The sequence below is a fragment of the Gastrolobium bilobum genome, unplaced genomic scaffold, assembly GCF_033153095.1.
Source record: "Gastrolobium bilobum isolate Gb01-03AN ecotype WA unplaced genomic scaffold, APGP_CSIRO_Gbil_v1 utg6114, whole genome shotgun sequence".
NCBI classification, from domain to species: domain Eukaryota; kingdom Viridiplantae; phylum Streptophyta; class Magnoliopsida; order Fabales; family Fabaceae; genus Gastrolobium; species Gastrolobium bilobum.
This window is the reverse complement of record NW_026895817.1, coordinates 95,788-115,667: the sequence shown is the minus strand read 5'-3', so window position 1 is coordinate 115,667 and position 19,880 is coordinate 95,788. Positions and strand designations below refer to the sequence as shown.

General features: G+C 32.3%; 2 protein-coding genes and 1 pseudogene across 2 annotated transcripts; 2 read left to right on the top strand and 1 right to left on the bottom strand.

Annotated features, from left to right (window-relative positions):
* The first annotated feature begins 1,157 nt into the window (after positions 1–1,157).
* Positions 1,158–4,831, top strand: LOC133296183 (late embryogenesis abundant protein At5g17165-like). Its single transcript, XM_061495128.1, has 2 exons — positions 1,158–1,363; positions 4,267–4,831. Exons 1-2 carry the CDS (start codon positions 1,254–1,256, stop codon positions 4,550–4,552), a joined length of 396 nt encoding a protein of 131 aa, XP_061351112.1. The 5' UTR covers positions 1,158–1,253; the 3' UTR covers positions 4,553–4,831.
* A 3,223-nt stretch (positions 4,832–8,054) lies between these two features.
* Positions 8,055–12,825, top strand: LOC133296169 (zinc finger CCCH domain-containing protein 40-like; annotated as a pseudogene).
* Positions 12,826–14,899: 2,074 nt separating this feature from the next.
* LOC133296188 (uncharacterized) lies at positions 14,900–16,982 on the bottom strand. Its single transcript, XM_061495134.1, has 5 exons — positions 16,489–16,982; positions 16,322–16,401; positions 15,744–15,819; positions 15,448–15,570; positions 14,900–15,349 (listed from the first exon to the last, which is right to left on the bottom strand). The coding sequence occupies exons 1-5, from the start codon at positions 16,813–16,815 to the stop codon at positions 15,200–15,202; spliced, it is 756 nt and encodes a 251-aa protein (XP_061351118.1). The 5' UTR covers positions 16,816–16,982; the 3' UTR covers positions 14,900–15,199.
* Between the last annotated feature and the right edge of the window lie 2,898 nt (positions 16,983–19,880).

Below are 19,880 nucleotides of genomic sequence, written 5' to 3'. Positions count from 1 at the left end.
ATTTTCAAAAACTATATTGGTGTTTCTATATTTTTTTCATAAATTAAAATGAGGGTTTATTTATTTAATCATTAAGAAACACTTATATAATTAAAAAAATACTATACATGATCTAATAAAACATTACACGTGTCTACCAAAAAAACATCACACGTAAATTATGTAAAATTATCAAATCAATTTTAAATTATTACTTTCGTAATTTATATATTTATTTTTATATAAACTTTCGTAAATTTTAAGTCATGCGCTTTGTATGACTCACCAATAGGCGGACATCGGTACATTCTTATCCACATTCCGTGTCCAAAACGCGTCATTTCTTGAATATTGATATGGTTTTCACTGACAATCCCCTTTTTATTTTCCTTTAGGTTTGAATCTAATAATGAAATAAAAAATAAGTAAATAGCATTAATGTTTCTCTATTTGAAAAATAAAAAAAAATCGTGACCTCATTTTATTCATAATTCAATAACAGAATAAATTTTCTGATCAATTTTATTAAAGGGAAATATTATATTTATTATTATTTTAAATTTACTATTCTTATTATCTGACTGGTTATTGATGAATTAATTTGTTAATTTAAAATTAACCATAATTAATTTTTTCTATTTTTTGACCATTAATTTTAAATTAATCTAACAATAATTAATCAAGTAATAAGACTAACATAATAATAAACATAACGATTATTATTTTTTGTAAAGGCAAACTTTTTTTATGTACAAACAAGATAACAGATAAGCTAAGTAATCAAATTACTTGTTAAGACAAGCTAAGATAACAGATAAGATAACAAAATAAACTATTATTTGTTAAACAGTTAAGAGTAGTTGTTAAATAAATAATAATAATGAATTGGTTAAAAAAGTCAACAAATACTTGAATAGTCAATCATCTTCTAATTATAACAAATTAGCATTGGCCAACTAAGTACTAACCCAAGTAATTACTTGCTGTGCTGGGTACTAATTTATTTTTTTCTTTTAGAAAGTTACAAACGGTGGCCGTGAAGAAATGAACGGGGCGTTAACGAGGACTGTTATCGTACGTACGTGTTAGGTACGAACTGGCATGCTTGTATCTACCCTATCCATTATTTTTTGTATATAAATATCCATTGTGAATTACTCTTTTACACATAACAAAAGCCAAGCTAGTTCACTCTTTTTACTCTCTCTGTTCTTTGTGTGATTTTTGCTCTGTTTCTCTCTCTTCTGTTTCTCTCTCTTCGTTGGTCTCATTGTATGGCCGCCAATTCGAGTAGTCGAGGGATCACCACTTTGGGGAAGCGAATCGCCAACCGGATCTGGACCTCCAACTCCCCCAACCCATCTTCCTCTGTTCTCACTACCAGGTATATACACTTTTTATGTATTTTTCTTCTTCAATTAACCTCTTTTTATTCTAGTTTGTAATCGTGTTTTTTTTCTTTTATCTGCTGGTGGTTGCTTTGATTAAGTAATATGATGATGATATACTCCCTGTTGTTAATTAATCAAGCTTTGATTTTAATTTATGAAGAAATTTTGTGATCCGAGTTCTCAAGTTTGTGAATAGTCTATATACTTCGTAGTTCGTACTTACTTGAACATGGCTTATTATTAATTATTGCAAGTGAATGATGATTTTCGGACATCCCAGTATTCTTTCCTTATATTCTGATGCCTTTATTCGTTTCCAAACAGTGAATTAGAACGGTGATTAATAGATTTTCTAGAAATATACTCTTAATTTTCTTTTTTCTTTTTCTTTTGTGGGAAAAAATTAGGGCTTGAGCTATGCAAATTTACAAGCGTCCATTTATTCCGACCACTGGGATTAATTTTCTTTTCCTTTGTGCCGTTCTTTATGCCATAATCTCTCCCATACCTTATCTGATTCCTTTCTTTAGCCTTTTTTGAATGACATCATGAACTATTGTAGCCTTGCCGTTTGGTTTTCGTGTGCTGTCAGCTGTTAATTTATATATTATATAAAGAATTCCCATATCCTTCCATCTTGGACAGTCCTATACTCCTATGCAGGGATTAAATTCCTTCTCCTTGCTGATTGTGTTGGTGCCTCCAAAAAGTATATCCAAAAAAGCGTGCTCATGCCTTTTACATTTAGCAAAATTTAAAATAAATAAAAATAAAGGCATCTTCTTCCTTGGTGGTGTACGAAAAGTTTGATTTGACAACGGAAAATACCATTCACTTCGCTTCTTGGTCAGAGAAGAAAAACAAAGTAAAGAAAGTGGATGGGGATAATTGTTTTCCTACTCATCCTCTTCCTAAACCCTCCACGTCCCTTTCCGTCTTCACCAGATTTGTTCCCTGGGAACTATCAACTTACTTTTATTCAACGTTAAGCCAACTGTTATTATAATAATTATAAATTTGACCTCATTTTTTGTTTCAAAAAAATGTATAATCTATAAAATATAAAGGGTTTTATAATTCTTATTTAACGTGAGAATTATAATTTTCCTACACACCCTTCGATTTCCGTGCTGACATGGGTCTTACATATAATTTTTTCTTACACATAGGTCCCACGTGTTTTTTATCTCTACAATATGATATTTCAATTCTCCATAATTATAAAACCCAAATATAAATTGTGCTTTGGTTCGTTCTCCTTGCCGTTAAGAGGAAGGTTGCGTTCAACCGAAGTAAATAAATTAGAAATTAATTACTTTGGTATATAGAAAGAATTATTTTTTATTTTTTAATTTTTATAACAATATAGAAGAATTATTTGACTTGCAGTTGGATAAAAATGATGTAGTTAGCCACTATTATAATTTAGCCTGCATGATAGTTTTTGACAGCGTGGAAAATATTTTAGGATAAGGCTACCCAGGTGGGACCCAGATTTTATTTTATGTGTCACATACCACTCTCTTTGTGTTACGTGCTAATATTTTTGAGTATCCTCCGAAGCTGCACCAGTCCTCTGCAGAGTTTGTAGACTATGTCCTCTATATGATTTAAAGTTTGTGAATTCGTTACCAATTGTGTGGCTATATTGCATGTTTCTTACTTTGGGCCTTTTCTCCTCTAGTAATTTATGGTTTGAAAATGGGATTATCTCCGTTTTGATGAATCAGTTGCTTTGTCCATGATTTTCCTGTCATATTGTACCCAAATTTTTATATTTCCGCATCGTCTGTCCTTTTACACTTTATTTCCAATATACGATTTTAAAGATTTTATTTTGTTTATATTTATTAATTGATAATATTAACTGAATGGCTATTGTGATTTAGAAGTGATACTTATTCTGATTTGACAATTAAAAGTGCATTTAGCATTTTCTTTCGTTTTCGTTTCTTTTTTAAAACTTTTTTTTAAAACACATATTCGTTTAATTAACCAATTATTGAATGGCTATCAGTAATACAGGCATAATGTCCATTAAAAGTGCTAAAATATTTTTGTCGAATATGGAACAATTAACAGTTAGCTGTTTCTTTGCATATTAAACAGACGCATGTTCCATGCTTTGAATAAACTTTGTATTTGTATTTGTCTAGTTAATCCCTCCCTAGAGCCTTTTTTATTTATTTTTGCCCAGGGCGCGGTGCTATTATTATTAGTAGTGGGAGCAACTATTGTTATTATTACCTGTCTTACTGCTGTGCATGTCAACGTGTAGAATTGGTTTTATTTCAATGACAGAGTTATGGTTTTATGGATATAAACTATTTTTTAATATATTTTTCTTGTTTCGATAGAAAATGTATGGGGGTGGGATAAGATGGTTACGGCAGTGTGTTATAAAATTATTGAGATTGTATAATGTTTTTTAAGAAATTATCCGTACTCTAAATTAAAGATAAATGTATTTTTATTAAAATTACTTTGAAAAAAAGGCTTATGATATTTATCAATGTCGTCCTCAAGGAGGAGGCGTGGAAAATGAGTACATAATACTTTAATTGCAAAAGGCGGTTGGTGGTCCAAATCTCTGAGCTTATATATATACCCATCACGTGATCACCAATTTTTGCTTTGACACCTAACCACCCATCCAAAGCGCCACATGGATGACTCACCCATATCCACTATTGTTTGTGATGAGATCTCCAAGTAGGAGATCATCTGAGGCTTAATTACCGTTGAACCATTTTTTTAAATGAATTTTGATATAAATCTCAGCGTATAATTATTAAATTTTTTAATTTATTATTATTATTATTATTTAAGTATCAGATTAAATCCTTAATAACTGTAAATGAAGATGAAATGGGATTTAATTGTTGGTGGAATACAGGAGGGCAGCACACAGCTCAGTATACGACAAGAACCCAGATGATCAAATTCACTCGGGCCCTGTGCCCGACGATGTGATCCAGGCAACCCAATCAGGCAAATATTGGGCCCCACACCCACAGACTGGGGTATTTGGGCCCCCCGGGGGTGAGCAAGCCACTGCTCCCACTTCCGGCGGAGAACGCAGCTTCCACTCTGATGCAAGTGCTGACTCGGTGCTGGAGGAGAAGGCCTGGTTTCGCCCCACCAGTCTCGAGGACTTGGAAAAACCCCACCCCCATCTTTAGCTCAAGGAGACCCCCCTTTCATTTAGAACATATATGCTTATATATAATACCAAATAAATAAAGACACTAGTGACTGAGTGTGCGAGTGGCGTGTGGTTACTCTAGCTTGTGTATATATAGTGCTGAGCTTCAAAGTGCACTGACTGCACTGCACTGCACTTTGGGTTGATACTCGTTGAAGAGTGTGGACTGGAGCTTTTCCTATACATTGCTAGTCATGAACTGCGTTATGCATGTATGCTTCTTGTTTCTGTTTTTATGCAACTTTAATATCAGACTTATGGTTATGCTTGTACTTATGTCTGTTGTTGAATCTTGTTTTTTTTTTTCTTATTACTTTATTACCACTTTTGTTTTTAAACTTTAAAACCCTTGCAACGCAATGTACCAACCCCGCATTTTCAAGCGTCACGACTGGCTGATTCACAAAGTGCTATTATACTCTATTTTTATATTGTTCTAATTAGCATTCTGTCATTTGATCGTTCACGGATTGGTTGAACGTAAACTCAATTCTTCTTGCATAAAGAGCATAAACTCAGGGACGTTTGGTTCAGGAAATTTTTTTGGAATAGTAGGAAAATGAGATAGATAGGGAAATGATTGGAAAGATAGATAAAGTGAGATAAATAGGGAAATGTAAAAAAAAGTTGTTTGGTAGGAAAAAACTTTACTGGGAAAGTATACAAAGAAATTCAACAAACAGTGACTTATCCGTGGTTTTTCAAAAATCTACCTACCAAAATGGTTTTCTAACAGTGCCGAAAGCCATCTTTTTCATTTCCAATTCAGAAACCTATGCATTTTAGTTGTCTAGTTTTTTGGTCTGAAGGAGCTTCACCAAACATGTGCTTTTTGGAAACCTTGTGTTAAATGCCTAGGAAAATTTCATAAAGATGTCAATCAAACGCCACCTTACTGATAGGTCTAGAGATGGAAACCGAACTATCTGACAAAGAAAGCTAATATTATTGTACATTTCCACTTGACAGTATGGACCGTCCATGCATAAATAATATCCACTTACGTTTTCTTTAAAGATAATCATGTTCATTAACTATAGCGGGTACCAGAAATGCACAATGCAAGATGCGGCAAAGCCATTTTTTGTTTTCAACTAAAAAAAGAACCTTGAAGGTTTTTAACCTAGAATTCCATCCGTACACAATAGTATTGCCTTTTGGAAGATAAAAATATATCGTTTGATTCCTTAAAAAATAAGATACGATACAAAATAAAAAAAAAATTTGTTTAATTGTTCAAATAAAATAAAGGGGCCAACACATTTCTATGATGCTTAGAAAAAGCCCAACACAAAGGTATTATAATAATTTTTTGTGTTTTAAATGCTTAACTATGAGTAGGTTTATATTTATAAATATTTTATTTATAAATTACATTATATATTTCGGGGAATATAATCATTTAAATGTGTATTCTCTGGAATACATAATATAGTTTGTAAATAAAAACTTTATAAATATAACTTACCACTCAACCATTTATGCTATGTTTTTGTCCCTCTATTTGTATCTATCAAATGCGAATTTATTTTATTATTGACTTTTCTATTTATAAAATTTTTAAAGAATAATTATAAACTTGAAATACTTAAAATAATATCTATAAATTACATAATGATTCACAATTATATCAATTATATAACCGAGCTTTATGTAATATTTGGTATTACTCTTGTTTTAATATGAAAGGGATTAATAAATTCGACAAAATATATACTGTAATCACTGGCGGATCCACGTTGGGTCACACGTCCGCACTGATTTTGGATTTTAAATTTTTTTTTTAGTTATGTAAGTTATTATTTGTCTCTTGGTTCAATATTTATAATAGGAGTAAATATCATTTTAAGTCCCTAACAAAAAATATGGACTCCATTTTAGTCCCTTATCAAAAATTAGTCTCAAGGAGGTCCCTAAAAAATTCAAAGTGGATCAATTTAATTAAAATTGTGGTCCCTCACAAATTAAAAAAACACTTACATTAATCTCAAAAAGACTAAAATAGATCCACTTTAAATTTCATAGGGACCAGGTGACTCTTTTTTTTTATAATGGACTAAAGTGGGGATCAAATTTTTTGTTAGGGACCAAAAATGATATTTATTCTTATATTAGTTAGCAACGTAGCAACGTACAGAGATGATTAAAACAACGTAGCAACACAAATTGATTAGAAAGAAAACTTATTCTTCTTCTCCCGTCACGTATCCATTCTTATGATTTCCCATTCTCATGATTTTTTCATTCTTTGTTATGGAAGCAACTAGATTACGAGCGGATTTAAGCGTTAATTTAAAATTTAAAAAAAAAAAAAAAATTGGGGTCCGAAATTTTTTTCTGGATCTGTAATTATGACAAGTAAAATATTTGAGACGGTACTAGAAAAAAACTGCTCAAGAATTACGGATTAAAGGAGAAATGGGGGCAGTTGATAAGCAAGTACGCCGGTGTACTCCACGTCCGTCTGCCTAGTCCAATGCAATATGGTTGGTATGTATACACATACAAATCCGTAAACAGCACGCTATATACTCGTCTAGATATTGGATATAAATTCCCAGGCAAGCACAGTTTAATATGAATACTGTATTCAATATTAATATGTAAAAAAGTTGTGTAAATCATTTTTAATATTTTTAAATATAGCTCATGTCTAGTTAAAAATATCTCAGTGAAACTCTATGAATCAAATCCTAATTGTTAATAGGCTGCCATTTTTTTATGCAGATCAGTTTTTACCGTCAAAACTGGTTACCATTCATAATTTCATATCATACTAGTCGTTGCTTTCTCATACTGCCACCGTATATAATAATATGATACAGCCTTTCCAGATATCTCTTAGGGTTATCTCTTGATTGTGTTCTTCTGTTCTTAATTATTGTTCTTGTTTCTTAATCTTAAAAATAAAAAATATTATTCTTAAATTTCTATTTTTACAATTTAGTTTATATTCTTAAAAAAATCCTTTAAAGATCGATTCAACTTTGATTGCATAGATAAATTAGTGTTTGATATATCAATCATTGTGAAAATGACAACCTTACTACTTTTTATTATATTACTTGTATGATGGGATGCACTTGTAGAAGTTGCAAAAAAAAATTAAAGTCTTAATTTCGGTTAACTATCATCTCCAAATACTCATGAGAACAAATTATATGACTGGCATGGAACAATTAATTATTAGCTTTGATACCACAGTTATGTAGTCAAAAAGAGTCCAAAACAAGTGAACTATCAGCCACATATCAGTGAGCTAAGTAATAAACCCACAATAAATGAACTCAAGATCACATATTAACCAAAAATCTTAATGTCTTAGATTTATAGATCCTTACTTAGCCATCTCTTCTCATTGTAGGACTTTATCATGTAGATTTGAATTCTCAACATATAAGAGTTAAAAAAAAAATTAATAATAATAATAAAAAGTAATGTAAAAAATTAATAATTGTTAACACCTACCTCAAAGTTCGATGCCAATTTTTAAGGATAAGAAAAAGGCTTCGAAGACAGTGATATCTAAGCTTGCGAACCAAGGGAAAATTGCAAGGAAAACTAGAAAATACAACGGTAATGATAAAATGAATATAAACCATGCGTGGTTGCGTGTAGATACAAGTTCATCTTAATAATAATTAAAAATTATAATCTAACCCTAAGCCGTGGTTAAAGGCTATGACTTTAATAGAAAGTCATTAAAAAAAATTGCTGGTCAAAGCCCATATTTTGTTACAGATACCGTTACTTTTGCATCATTTTAGGAAATAAATTTCAAACTATATGAAATTAATAATATTAAGATGAACTTGCATACGATGAATTAAAAAAAGTCCATAATGCTACATTATCTTGTCCTTTTTTTATATTACGGGTACATGAATTATATTATCACTTTATCATCTATAAATAGATGGTCCGATCTAAGGAACTAGTAGGCTCTTTTGGGTCGGTTTCACACATAGCATATTACTTGATTATTGTGGGAAAGGCTATATAAAAAAAATTAATTTTTAATTTGATAATGGTATTCTCAAAATAATTTCGATTAATAATATCAAATAATGTTAATTTTGTCAAAAATCATTTTTTAAATAAAGTTTTCTAAATACAAATCACTTTTCATCAAATCTAATGACTAAAATCAAGTTGATTGAAGAGCGTTTGGATAATTTTTTTTTTTTTCTAGAAGCTAGAAAATCTAACTTCTGAAAATATACTAAAAAATTTAGAGAAAAAATTAATTAAAAAGTACCTTTTAAAATAAACAAACTATAAGTTCTAAAATAAAGTTTATAAAAGTTAACTCATTAAAAATCAAGTTTGGAATATCCAATTTTTAGATGGAAGCCGGGTCGAGATGCAAGATTTAAGAAAACTGAGATATGCCAGACATGTAGTAAATTGAAGAATGTTTGCCAAGTGTGCCTTTTGGATCTTGAATATGGACTGCCAGTTCAAGTGCGGGACACAGCTCTCAATATCAATACCAATGACGCAATTCCAAAGAGTGATGTTAATAGAGAGTATTTTGCTGAAGAGCACGACCGCAGGGTATGTTTTCTTATCATAAAGCATACTTATAGTTGATGACAGTTGAACATAATTCATTAAAGATGGGGAAAGTTATGAGTTGTAATTGTTTTTGTTGTTTCAATTTGCATGCGAAAAAGTGTGCTCTGACTAATGAAATATCTATAGATTACATTTTTATCATGGGAACTTCATTTATGTATGCCTTTGCAATATTCAGGATGCTTGCACCTGTCTGATAGATTTACTTTTTTTACTACCATGAGTCTCAACTATGGACTGCAGTTGCTGAAAGTTTATTGCTTGAAGTACAATTGTTTGAATTGTCTCGAAATCCATCATGATGAAGCATTATTTTTGGTGAATTAGGTGCATACAAATTATGAACATATTGACATTCATGCAGATTTTTATTTTTTTTTGAATACATTCGTTACATTGGGAATCGAACACAGCACCTGCTACTACCCACTACCCATCCCCCCTCACCACTAGACTAGCCCTAGTAGCTTACATTCATGCAGATTTTAGACACTATTTTTAACCAAAAGAAGTGAAGTATTAGGGGGAAGGAAAGGATAAGACATTCTCCGGAAAAAAAGAGACGCAAGGTTAAATAGGAAAAAGACTCAATCAATAGTGCAAAATGCTGCCCAGTCTCTCTCTCTCTCTGCGTGTTGGTATTGATAACACCCATGAAACAGTCATTAGCAGAGCACCAAAGAGAAGCCATTAACATAACCCGGTCCAAAAATTCAACATGGGGGGAAAGAGGGCTTTAAAAATGTGGCCACAAATTTTTTCCACAAAGTGAAGACTGCAGACAGTCGGACACTACATATTGTTATCGACTTCAAAGTAGGCTTACATCTTAATACTCCTCCTAAGCACGTGTTCCCGTGACTTCTTATAGCATGCTTTCGAAAGTTGGTCTCGGTAATACCTTTGTGAAAGTATAAGCAATGTTCTTCTGTGCTGCAATACTTGAGCTTTACTTTTTCTCTCAGCTATCACCTTGTATATGAAGTGATCCTTGATTGTAATGCACTTGGTCTTATAGCCATGCACTAGATTGTTGGCAATTGCAATAACCAATTTGCTGTTGTATAGGGTTTCAATTGGATCATCCTGTTATACATCCATGTCTTCAAAACATTTTCTTTATTCTTATTGTGTGAACAGTAGCACTTGCTGCTGCAACATTTTCTGCTTCATTGGTGATTAAACCACTGTCTTTTGCTTCTTTCATGTAGATTGCTCATTGCCATTAATATTTAGCTTCTTTGCTTCTACCAAAACCATTAAAGCTAGTCATAAAAAGTTTGTCCAAATAGCCAAGCCACACCCGCACTTGTCTCTTTATCTTGGTTTCAATTCTCTGCCCTAACTGTTTATTGATATGGGTTATGTTGAAGAAAAAAACTAATTTTGTTTGAATAATATTTTACAACAAATTATGAGTCTGCACCCCCTCCCCCACTTTCTAACTCCTTTTTTCTTGGCTCGGAGTTATATTCTTACTACCCACCATCAATTCAATAACCTTCTCTGTGTTTTGGATTATATATTGCCATCTCAGTATAACTTGGCTTGATCCTTGATTTTACTTTTAATGTGTGCACTCATCTGCATAATGCACAAACCCCCCAGATGTTTTCTTTTATCTGATTGACTATACCCGTGTATATGTTCAACTTTGACATTGTTTATGCCCTGTTTTGTTGTTTAAATTCCAGTTGTGCAGAGTTTCCACATGATGTTATCTACCTTGTACCTTGTGAGATCATTTCCTGATTTTCTTTTTTTGGTAAAATTCTAAGTAGTAATGAGTTTAAGTTCAATTCAATCCATAAGTAGTTGCGAGCGAATTCTTATTTGTTGTTCCTTACACAGTTTTGTAATATTTTGTAGTTATTTTTATTACCCAAAACTACTTCATTACATTTTGCTTGCAAAGAGCCATAATTTATTGAAGTGCGATGAAATTATTTTGCCTTCGTACATGCATAATTCCTCAACCATGGAAATCTGATGTTTCACATTCTCATTTGGCACTGGCTATTAAATTTACAAATTTATGCAGTGCTCTTTTTTTTATCAATTTAATTTAAAAAAAAAAAAAATTATGTGCTAATTTCACTCAGTTCATACTAGTCATTATTACTCCAGGATGATCTTTTCACTAAGAATGTGATAGGATGCCTTTGAAGGTGTAAGCTAGGAAGCGGTGTAGGGGATTATTGGAGCATGACACTGCTGTTAGTCTGAATATTCTAGAAGGCTGATTCTGTTAGTTAGAAGAGAGAAGGAGTTAATGCTGAGGTGGCAAGGCTGTTAGAGGGAATAAAAGGGTGTAGGTGGAGTGAGCATAGGCGTGGAAATGGATTGGGACTTGGGAGAGAATCAACACCTCTCGAATATGTTGAGCTTTATCGTTTTCCTTTACTGTAACTGTAGATGATAGGGGAACTTTCGCATTGTAATTGCTTTGATTTCTCTGTTGTTAGTTTCATTACTGTTGCATTGTAATTGTTCAGCTTCATAATATACAGAAAACTCCAGAAAGTGTTCTTTCTGGGCCAAAAACTCTTCTTCATTATTCTTGTTTTTCTCTGATCCAGTTCTTATCAGAATGCTGTTACATTGTGCAGGCTAGAGCTGGTATAGATTATGGATCCTCTTTTGGTAAAGCACGCCCAAATGATACTATCATGAAGCTTCAAAGGACAACACCATATTACGAAAGAAACCGGGCACATGTTTGCAGTTTCTACATAAGGGGTGAGTGTACTAGAGGAGCTGAGTGCCCTTATAGGCATGAGATGCCGGTAACTGGGGAGCTGTCTCAACAAAATATCAAAGATCGTTATTATGGGTATGTCTGGTTGTAAATGACTTCCTCTTTTGGTTAGGGTTTTTCTTACCTGAGCTCTCTTTTAATTACTTCTTTTCTTCCAATTTAGTTTTGCCATGTGTTGTCATTAGCACTGCGCAGCAAGTCAAGCATTTTCCATTTTTGTGATGGAGATAGGTATTGATTTATCAGGCATTCACTTGTTTCTTTTGTGGTTCCTCTGTGTGATGACCTACTCTATAACTATGATGAGAAGTAGGCATGCTTGTTGGGGTTTTGTTTCAAACAACAACAATCAATCCTTATCCTACTTCCTTGGGTCATCAAACAACAACAACAACAACAATCCTTATCCTTATCCTACTCTATAAGATCACTTCTATGCCCATGGAGAAATTGAATCGATCAAAATGGTTCTCCAACGAGCTTGTGCTTTTGTAACCTATACTACCAGAGAAGGTGCAGAAAAGGCAGCAGAAGAACTTTCCAACAAACTGGTTATTAATGTCTCTGATCAAGCAACGCGGCAGGCATCTGTGGCTCATAGTGGATTGTTGCCTCGAGCAGTTATATCACAGCAGCAGAACCAGGATCAAACCCAAGGAATGCTTTACTACAATAATCCACTTCCTCCTCCTCAGCAGGAAAGAAGCTATTACCCATCAATGGATCCTCAAAGAATGGGTGCACTTGTCCCATCTCAAGATGGTCCTCCTGGTGGGCCTTCTGGGTCAGGGGAGAACAAACCCAGCTTGGAGAAGCAGCAAATGCCCCATCCAATGATGCCTCCTCCACCTGGCCAATATCATCACCAGTATTACCCTCCATATGGTTATATGACACCACTTTCCCCTTATTAATAGTACCCTCCACCATACAATGCTGCAATGGCTCCATCACGGCCACCAGCTGCAAATCATCCCTATCAGCATTCTATGCAGCCTGGGTCTTCTTCACGGACTGGGTGTGCACCAGCAGAAACTGGAACATCAACATCAGGGTCACAGCAGCAGTGAAATTTTAAATCTTTCTGGATTTTTCTTGATTTAACCTTTCATTTTGTTTTCAATTTTTATACATTAACTTTTCTAAATTTCTTTAACAAATAGCACTCACAATTCAATAACTTTTAAAAAATTAGAAAAAAAATACATACCTTTTTACATTATATCTTAAATCGGGAAAAATAACAATATACATTAATAAAATTTCTTTTTAGTACTTTTCTTTTACTTATTTATGATTTATATTGTTTTTTAATATTATTCTTGTAATTTTTTATAACACAAATATTTACATAGTATTTATTGAATTTAATTTAAATTTTTGAACGTTTAATTGATAATATGTTTTAATTTTATTTATTCTAATAATGTTAGCATAAATTACACTAATATTTTTATAAATACATATAAAATAACACATTCGATAGAGATCTTACTTGAGGTGAAACAATTTTTTATCTAATTTTAAACCTATTTTATATATATATATATATATATATATATATTTATTACTTTGATATGAATTTAATAATATTACTAAGTATAACTGTAAAATTATTTTGAGTGAAAATAAATAAATTATTATTAGATATTATTAGCGGAATATAATTTTATTTTAAATTGTAAAATAAATTTGATAAGAATATCTATAATTATGATTGAGTCAAAATAATTTTATAAAAAGACACTAACATCTTCAAAAATATTTTCAAAAATAAATTCATTTTGTGATTGAATTATATATTTTAGAGTGTTGTTTATAATAATTTTGTGATTGATGTATATTCTTATTCTTATTATTTTTAGGGTTTTACAAAATGGATTAATGAATTCAACAAAATATAGAATAATTATGACAAGTAAAATATATGAGATAATACAAGTAGGGGTCACAATTTCCAATATAACTGGCTGACGGACACAACAAATTTTTTGTCTTCGGGTGTACCCATTTTTAAATTTATGTCGTATTCATGTTAGCAAAAACTAATACGAAAAAATTAGTGTTGTGTCACGTATCAGCTCGTGAAGCTGAAATTGATCCGCTCTAATCTTCTTACAGGTTATTTGTGTCGTGCTATAAACAAGTTATTCGCGTTGTGTAATATTAACCCGCATAATAAGTAATACACTTTGAAGTTAATAAATTATTTATATCGTGTCATGTTTACCCAACGACATATTTTGAGGTTACATATATCAACTCGCAAAATAAGTAAGTCATGTTCGTGTTTAATGTTTTAAACTAATTTTAAATTTTTATAATGTTCATGCTAAATGTATTTATATATATGTCAAATTTGTAGCATGTCAATATGAATTATCACACTAGGTACTGGAAAATAATTGTGCAAGAATTACGAATTAAAGAGAGATATTGAGGCTGTCTATAAGCAAGTACCGCGGTGTACTGCACGTCCGCCTGCCTAGCCCAATGCAAAATGGTACGTATACATACCCAAATACGTAAATAGCACACTATTTACTCCTCTAGATATTGGATAAATTCCCAGGTAAGGACAGTTTAATATGAATACTCTGTTTAATATTAATATGTAAAAAAGTTGTGTAAATCGCTTTTAATATTTTTTTTAAAAAGTTGCATGTCTAGTTAAAAATATCTCAATAAAACTCTGAATAAAATCCAAATTGTAAATAAACTGCAATTTTTTTTACGCAGATCAGTTTTTACAGTCAAAACTGGTTACCTTTCATATCATTCTAGTCGTTGCTTTCTCACACTGCCGCCGTATATGATATACGATACAACGTTTACAGCGGATAAGGTAGCCGAATCCCCAGACATTGATTGTTTTTTCGCTTATGCATTCCTTAACATTAGAGTACCTGAATAGTAGTATTACACAAGACGCGTCCAAAGCCTATAATGTCTTAAGTAATCTTTGAGATAGTTTCAGTATTCGCCACATTATATGGAACTGTTACCCTGGCACTGAGTGGAACTGTTTATACAATCGCAAATGAAAATGGCATCTTTAATATTGTCTAGTAAATATGAGCTTAACACCAAGAGTTAAAAGAATTTGTTAACCGGAAAAAAAAAAAGAAAAAAAAAATGAATCCATGATGTTAACATAGCAACATTAAGATAATGCTACAGTCTCATTAAAACGTGCCAAAGCTAACCAAACGGCTTAACAGTACCAGCATCGGGCATGAAACTTGTGTGAAGTTTAGTTGATGATCGGCAAATGCATGCATCTCCGGTTTAGTGCTTTCTTCTCTCTTTACTATCATCATCTATGTCTTCATTCAAGCGTTGACGGTATTGTGAAGGCCTTTCAGAATCATCCCAACCCCCAATATCTCTTGATTGTTCTTGGGCAGTTGGCAGGTTCTTATTATCTTTCTTGCTTTCCTAATCACAATTTACAACAATTGAAAACCACGTTAGAGAGAAAATACACAACTTATTTACAAGAAGCTACTGATGTCTGTTAACACAGCAAAAAGCACCTCCTTGGACATTTCTTGATGCTGATTCAAACGGCCTTTCTTCGTGGTACTTGATAACCGATCTGTCACGTTCCTGAATACTTGAAAACCCTGAATATCTCCATTTCTGATGCTTGCTTCCAGCTGCAAAGTAAAGTATTCTATCAGTGCCACTTGATATTTTCAAGTCAGACCATTAAGCTCTAGGAAAATTTTAGCTTCTTTCTGTCGAGGTTCAAAAAATAGCAAACACCAAAACTTGTAAATGGGCATAGCATGGGAAATCTAACTGTAAAAACAATGTGATATGCTCGAACCTGAATGTGAACGATGCAGAACAGAATGCTGGCAATAGGCAGCCAGCTCTCTTCAGGCGAGATTGATAGATTTGACCTGATGAATCAATAAATCATATCATTCTCAAGCACAAGTCACACCTTACATAGGAGTTACAAAACATTATAATTCAAATGCCATCAAATGCTATTGTGGGGGAATGCAAGATACTTCTTATTCTTCGGTCATGCATCAAATAAAAGACACAAAGACTCGAGCTATATAACAAGAATTTCGTCAAATCAATGTTCTAATAATCAAAAACTCGCGTATGGCTTCTATAATACACACAATGTGGTAGTTGCAATTCATACTTCAAAGGTTTGATCAATTAAACTCCATATTTTCAGCTAAAAATGTAGGGTTATGTCTTAAAAAGGCATGATCAATGTTCTGACGACATCCAAACAAAAATTGAATGGCTTTGGCAAAAGCAAAATTATTGTGAAGCATTAAGATTGCAATTGTGAAGAATAAAAGGCAGAGATAAAGTCTAGCGTAATGAAAACAAACATTTAAGGAATAGGGATATCCATGTTTGAGAAATGAAAAAAAGAACCTGAGATAAGGAGCCAAATATACAAGTGAATACACAGCATAACGTCGTTTCCCAGTATCAAGCCACGCGAAAACCCAACTCTATCAATTTAGAAGAAAATGGAGTGACACCAAAGCAAAATATAACATGAAATGGAAGGTAAAGGTAGAGATAGCGTTACCACTTACCAGCCAATTGAAATAAGGGATGAAACTAACAATTCCCATGACAGCGAATCTTGCATCGGTTGAGTTAACGGCGGATTCAGCATCCTCGTTTTCTGGTGGAACTGAGACTGGAAAAACCAAAGAAGTGAGCATGCAAGCGCCGATTGCCGCAGCAAAGGGGGCATCGTCGGAAAACACAGCCCTGCACCTTTGTGTTTTCCTGAATTTGAAGTTTGTTTGGTTGGGTTTGTGTCGAATTCCAAAGGAACAAGAAGAATTAAGAGGGGCAGAGAGAGATGGATTGAATTTGATAGATTGGAAAGAACGGAAGAGAGTAAAACAAGTCATGGATTTAGAGGAAGGTGATTCTGTCCCAGCTCTTACGGTGCGCCGAGTCGATGCTTCAAAATCCAATTCATATTCCAAAACTCTTTCGAGTACAGTGTGAGAAGAAAGAGACACCACCGAAAACTTCTTGGGGAACGAAACGAACAGCCATCTCAGGGTTTTTGTTTTTTTTCCCAACCTCGTGACGAGATTTGGTGTTTTATTTTGTGGATTTTTTTATTTTTTGGTATGAAAAAATATATTCGAATTAATTTTCAAATTAGTTTGTATTATATGAAAGAAAAAAACTAATTTAGCATGTAATTTATGCTGTGAAAATTCAACTTAACTAAACCAACTCAACTTATAAATGATTTTTTTTTTAAAGCTTAATATGTATAACTCCTCGTGCAACCATCTTATAGAAAAGATAAGCTGACACAATAACTATTAGGCTCGGCAAAAACGAGCCAACCCATCGGGTTCGGGTTGGTTCGTAACCCGTAAAAAATGAGTCGGGTTGAGTTGACAAAAATGAGCTGTCAACCCAAGCAACCCGGCTCGTTTCAACCCGTGAAAAAACGAGCCAACTCGCGGGTCAAATGAGTCAGCTCGCGAGTTGAGTTTTTTATTTTTATTTTTTATTTTATTTTTTGATAAAAAAAAACAATATACAATATACAAAAATGGACATAACTCACACATGTTGTCATCATTTTTCTTCCTTCTCTAAACCTAAATTTCTAATCTTCTTACATCCTGCCATTTTTATATTGTTATGATGTGCTGGCTATGTTTGGTTCAAATATCTTACTCATTTGGTAGCAAGTGATTCTGATTGTTTTTGGATGTTGATGCAAATTTGTTGTGAAGAAAATTTGAAACTAAAATATTTTGCTTTTATTTATCATTTTGTAACCCTTTGTTTAAGCTAATGGAAGCCACATAGCTGGTGCATTAATACTACATGGTCATTTAAATAGGCTGAAAACGAGCCAACCCGCGAGCCAATTTTCGAGCCAACTCGCGAGCTATTTTTTCAAATCAACCCACGAGCTATATTTTTTGAGCCAACCCGCGAGCCAACCCTAACCCGACTCGGGTTGAGTTGGGTTGGGTTTTCTGGCTTATTTTTTTTTCGAGCCAACCCTAACCCGACTCGTTTTTTTCGGGCTGAATGCGGGTCTGGTCGGGTTGGCCTGTTTTGCCAACCCTAATAACTATAGCTCAATTGACAACAAAGACTGAGTTGACGATTCCCACCACATATGTTTTTGGAGAGAGATAAGAAATTTTAATTGTGATTAAACCCCGACTTTTATAATAAGATCAAAAAATTAATGCTTGTGATGATATCGAGGGGCCGACTCGTCTCAAAAGATAATTAAGATTGTTATACCTAACAACGAAGATAATGTAATATTTGTTCAACAAAATAACGTATTATTCAAAATTGAAACAAAGTTATGGTGTTTTGTAAAGACAAATGTTAAGTATTGTTTTTTTTTCAAATCATTTTAATTACTTAAAAAAATATTAAACATTTTTTGAATTTACAAAATACTAAATAAGTGATAAAAGAATAAAGTGCATGGAGTATTTGAAATTTTTTTCTTTATTTATTTTTTTGGTACAAAGAAGAGGTAAAGCTCTATACTATACTACTACAAAAGAGAAAAGATGATAGGAGGTGAAAGTCTATCACAAGGTTCCTCTAATTCAGCCAAGAGAAGAATGTTCAGCGGCAAGATGACACTCAAGGAAAGATTTAGGAGGTGTTTGATAGATGAGAATTTTTTTTTTATTCCGAAATTACGATTTTTAAGAATATGATGGGAAGATGAATTTTTTGATAATGTTACCAAAAAGGTATTTGGTAGACTAAAATATTCCTGGAAATATTGAGTTAATTTTCTTAATGCTATGTTTAGTTGTATTAAATTTTTCTTTGCCATATAAATCCTAGAATACCATCCTTTGGATGTTATTCCTGGATGGTATTTTTAAAAAAAAGTACACAAAAAATAAAATTCCGGAAAAATCAGATTCCCGAAATAATTTTAAAAAACTAGTACCAAACGTGAAAAATATGATTACCACTCTCAGTTTCTCGATAATCCTAAAAAATGCCTCGTATCAAACGGCCCCTTAGGGTCTATTTGATTATATTCTGATTTTTGTTTTTGTTTTGAAAACTATTATGTAAAATAGCAAATGAAATATGTGTTTTCTATTTTTTTTTAAAGTTAAAAGTCAAAACACAAAATAAAAAACAAAAACAACTCAAATATGTTCTCTAAATTTGATTCTAAAAATAAAAAAATAGTTACAATTTTAATTTTATTTTATTTTACAAAACAGGTCTTATCAAACAGTCTTTTTTTCTTTCTCGTTATGGGCCTATATTCTAAAAAATCCAAAAAAAATAACAAAAAGAGGAAACTAAAGAAAATAAAGAAAAAATTCCTTAAGTGATGCTAATCCTAGTACGAATATAAAATCAAGATCAGTTCATTTAACTCTTACTTTATATTTTTTTTTCATATTATTAAATTCTTCTATAATTAAATTTGTGCTAAAATTTAAAATAATTTCTTTTTCAATATATTTAAGATATTATAAACATAAGCAAATGTGTCAGAAAACTAACAATTAATTTTTTTCACTATTCTTATCAAAAAGTAAATATGAAATTAAATAAACTAACAAGTTCAGTGAAAAATATCTGCATTACTATTTTTCTAAGCATTAAAGCTATGAGTACTAAGTAGTTTTGAATTGAAAGTACTGCTTTACTATTTCATATTAAGAAGCTATAAATCCAGTGAAAATGATTGTAAAATATTTTCAAACCAAAAGGTCCCTGCTAGGCTTCTTCGGTCTCTCAAATGGGTTTGGGTTCTTGGACGTTCAATCAGGGAAGAAAAAACTTAATTAAGGAGTGATTTGTCCTGGCCATCAATATCAGTCACTTAGACTTTCCTCATTTGTTAGAATAATCGAGTTCAATTTTAGGCTACAAAATCATAAACTTAAGTTGTCATATAAATTTTGAAATATAAAAAAACTATCGCACTAATTAAAGC

Bases quoted from the DNA above. Each gene is read 5' to 3' on its own strand.
- LOC133296188 (XM_061495134.1), bottom strand. From the start codon at position 16,815: ATGACTTGTTTTACTCTCTTCCGTTCTTTCCAATCTATCAAATTCAAT. The intron at 15,571-15,743 runs GTTCGAGCATAT...TTTACTTTGCAG, and splicing joins TCTGCATCGTTCACATTCAG to CTGGAAGCAAGCATCAGAAA. The intron at 15,350-15,447 runs GTGCTTTTTGCT...AATTGTGATTAG, and splicing joins ATCAAGAAATGTCCAAGGAG to GAAAGCAAGAAAGATAATAA.
- LOC133296183 (XM_061495128.1), top strand. From the start codon at position 1,254: ATGGCCGCCAATTCGAGTAGTCGAGGGATCACCACTTTGGGGAAGCGA. The intron at 1,364-4,266 runs GTATATACACTT...GGTGGAATACAG, and splicing joins TCCTCTGTTCTCACTACCAG to GAGGGCAGCACACAGCTCAG.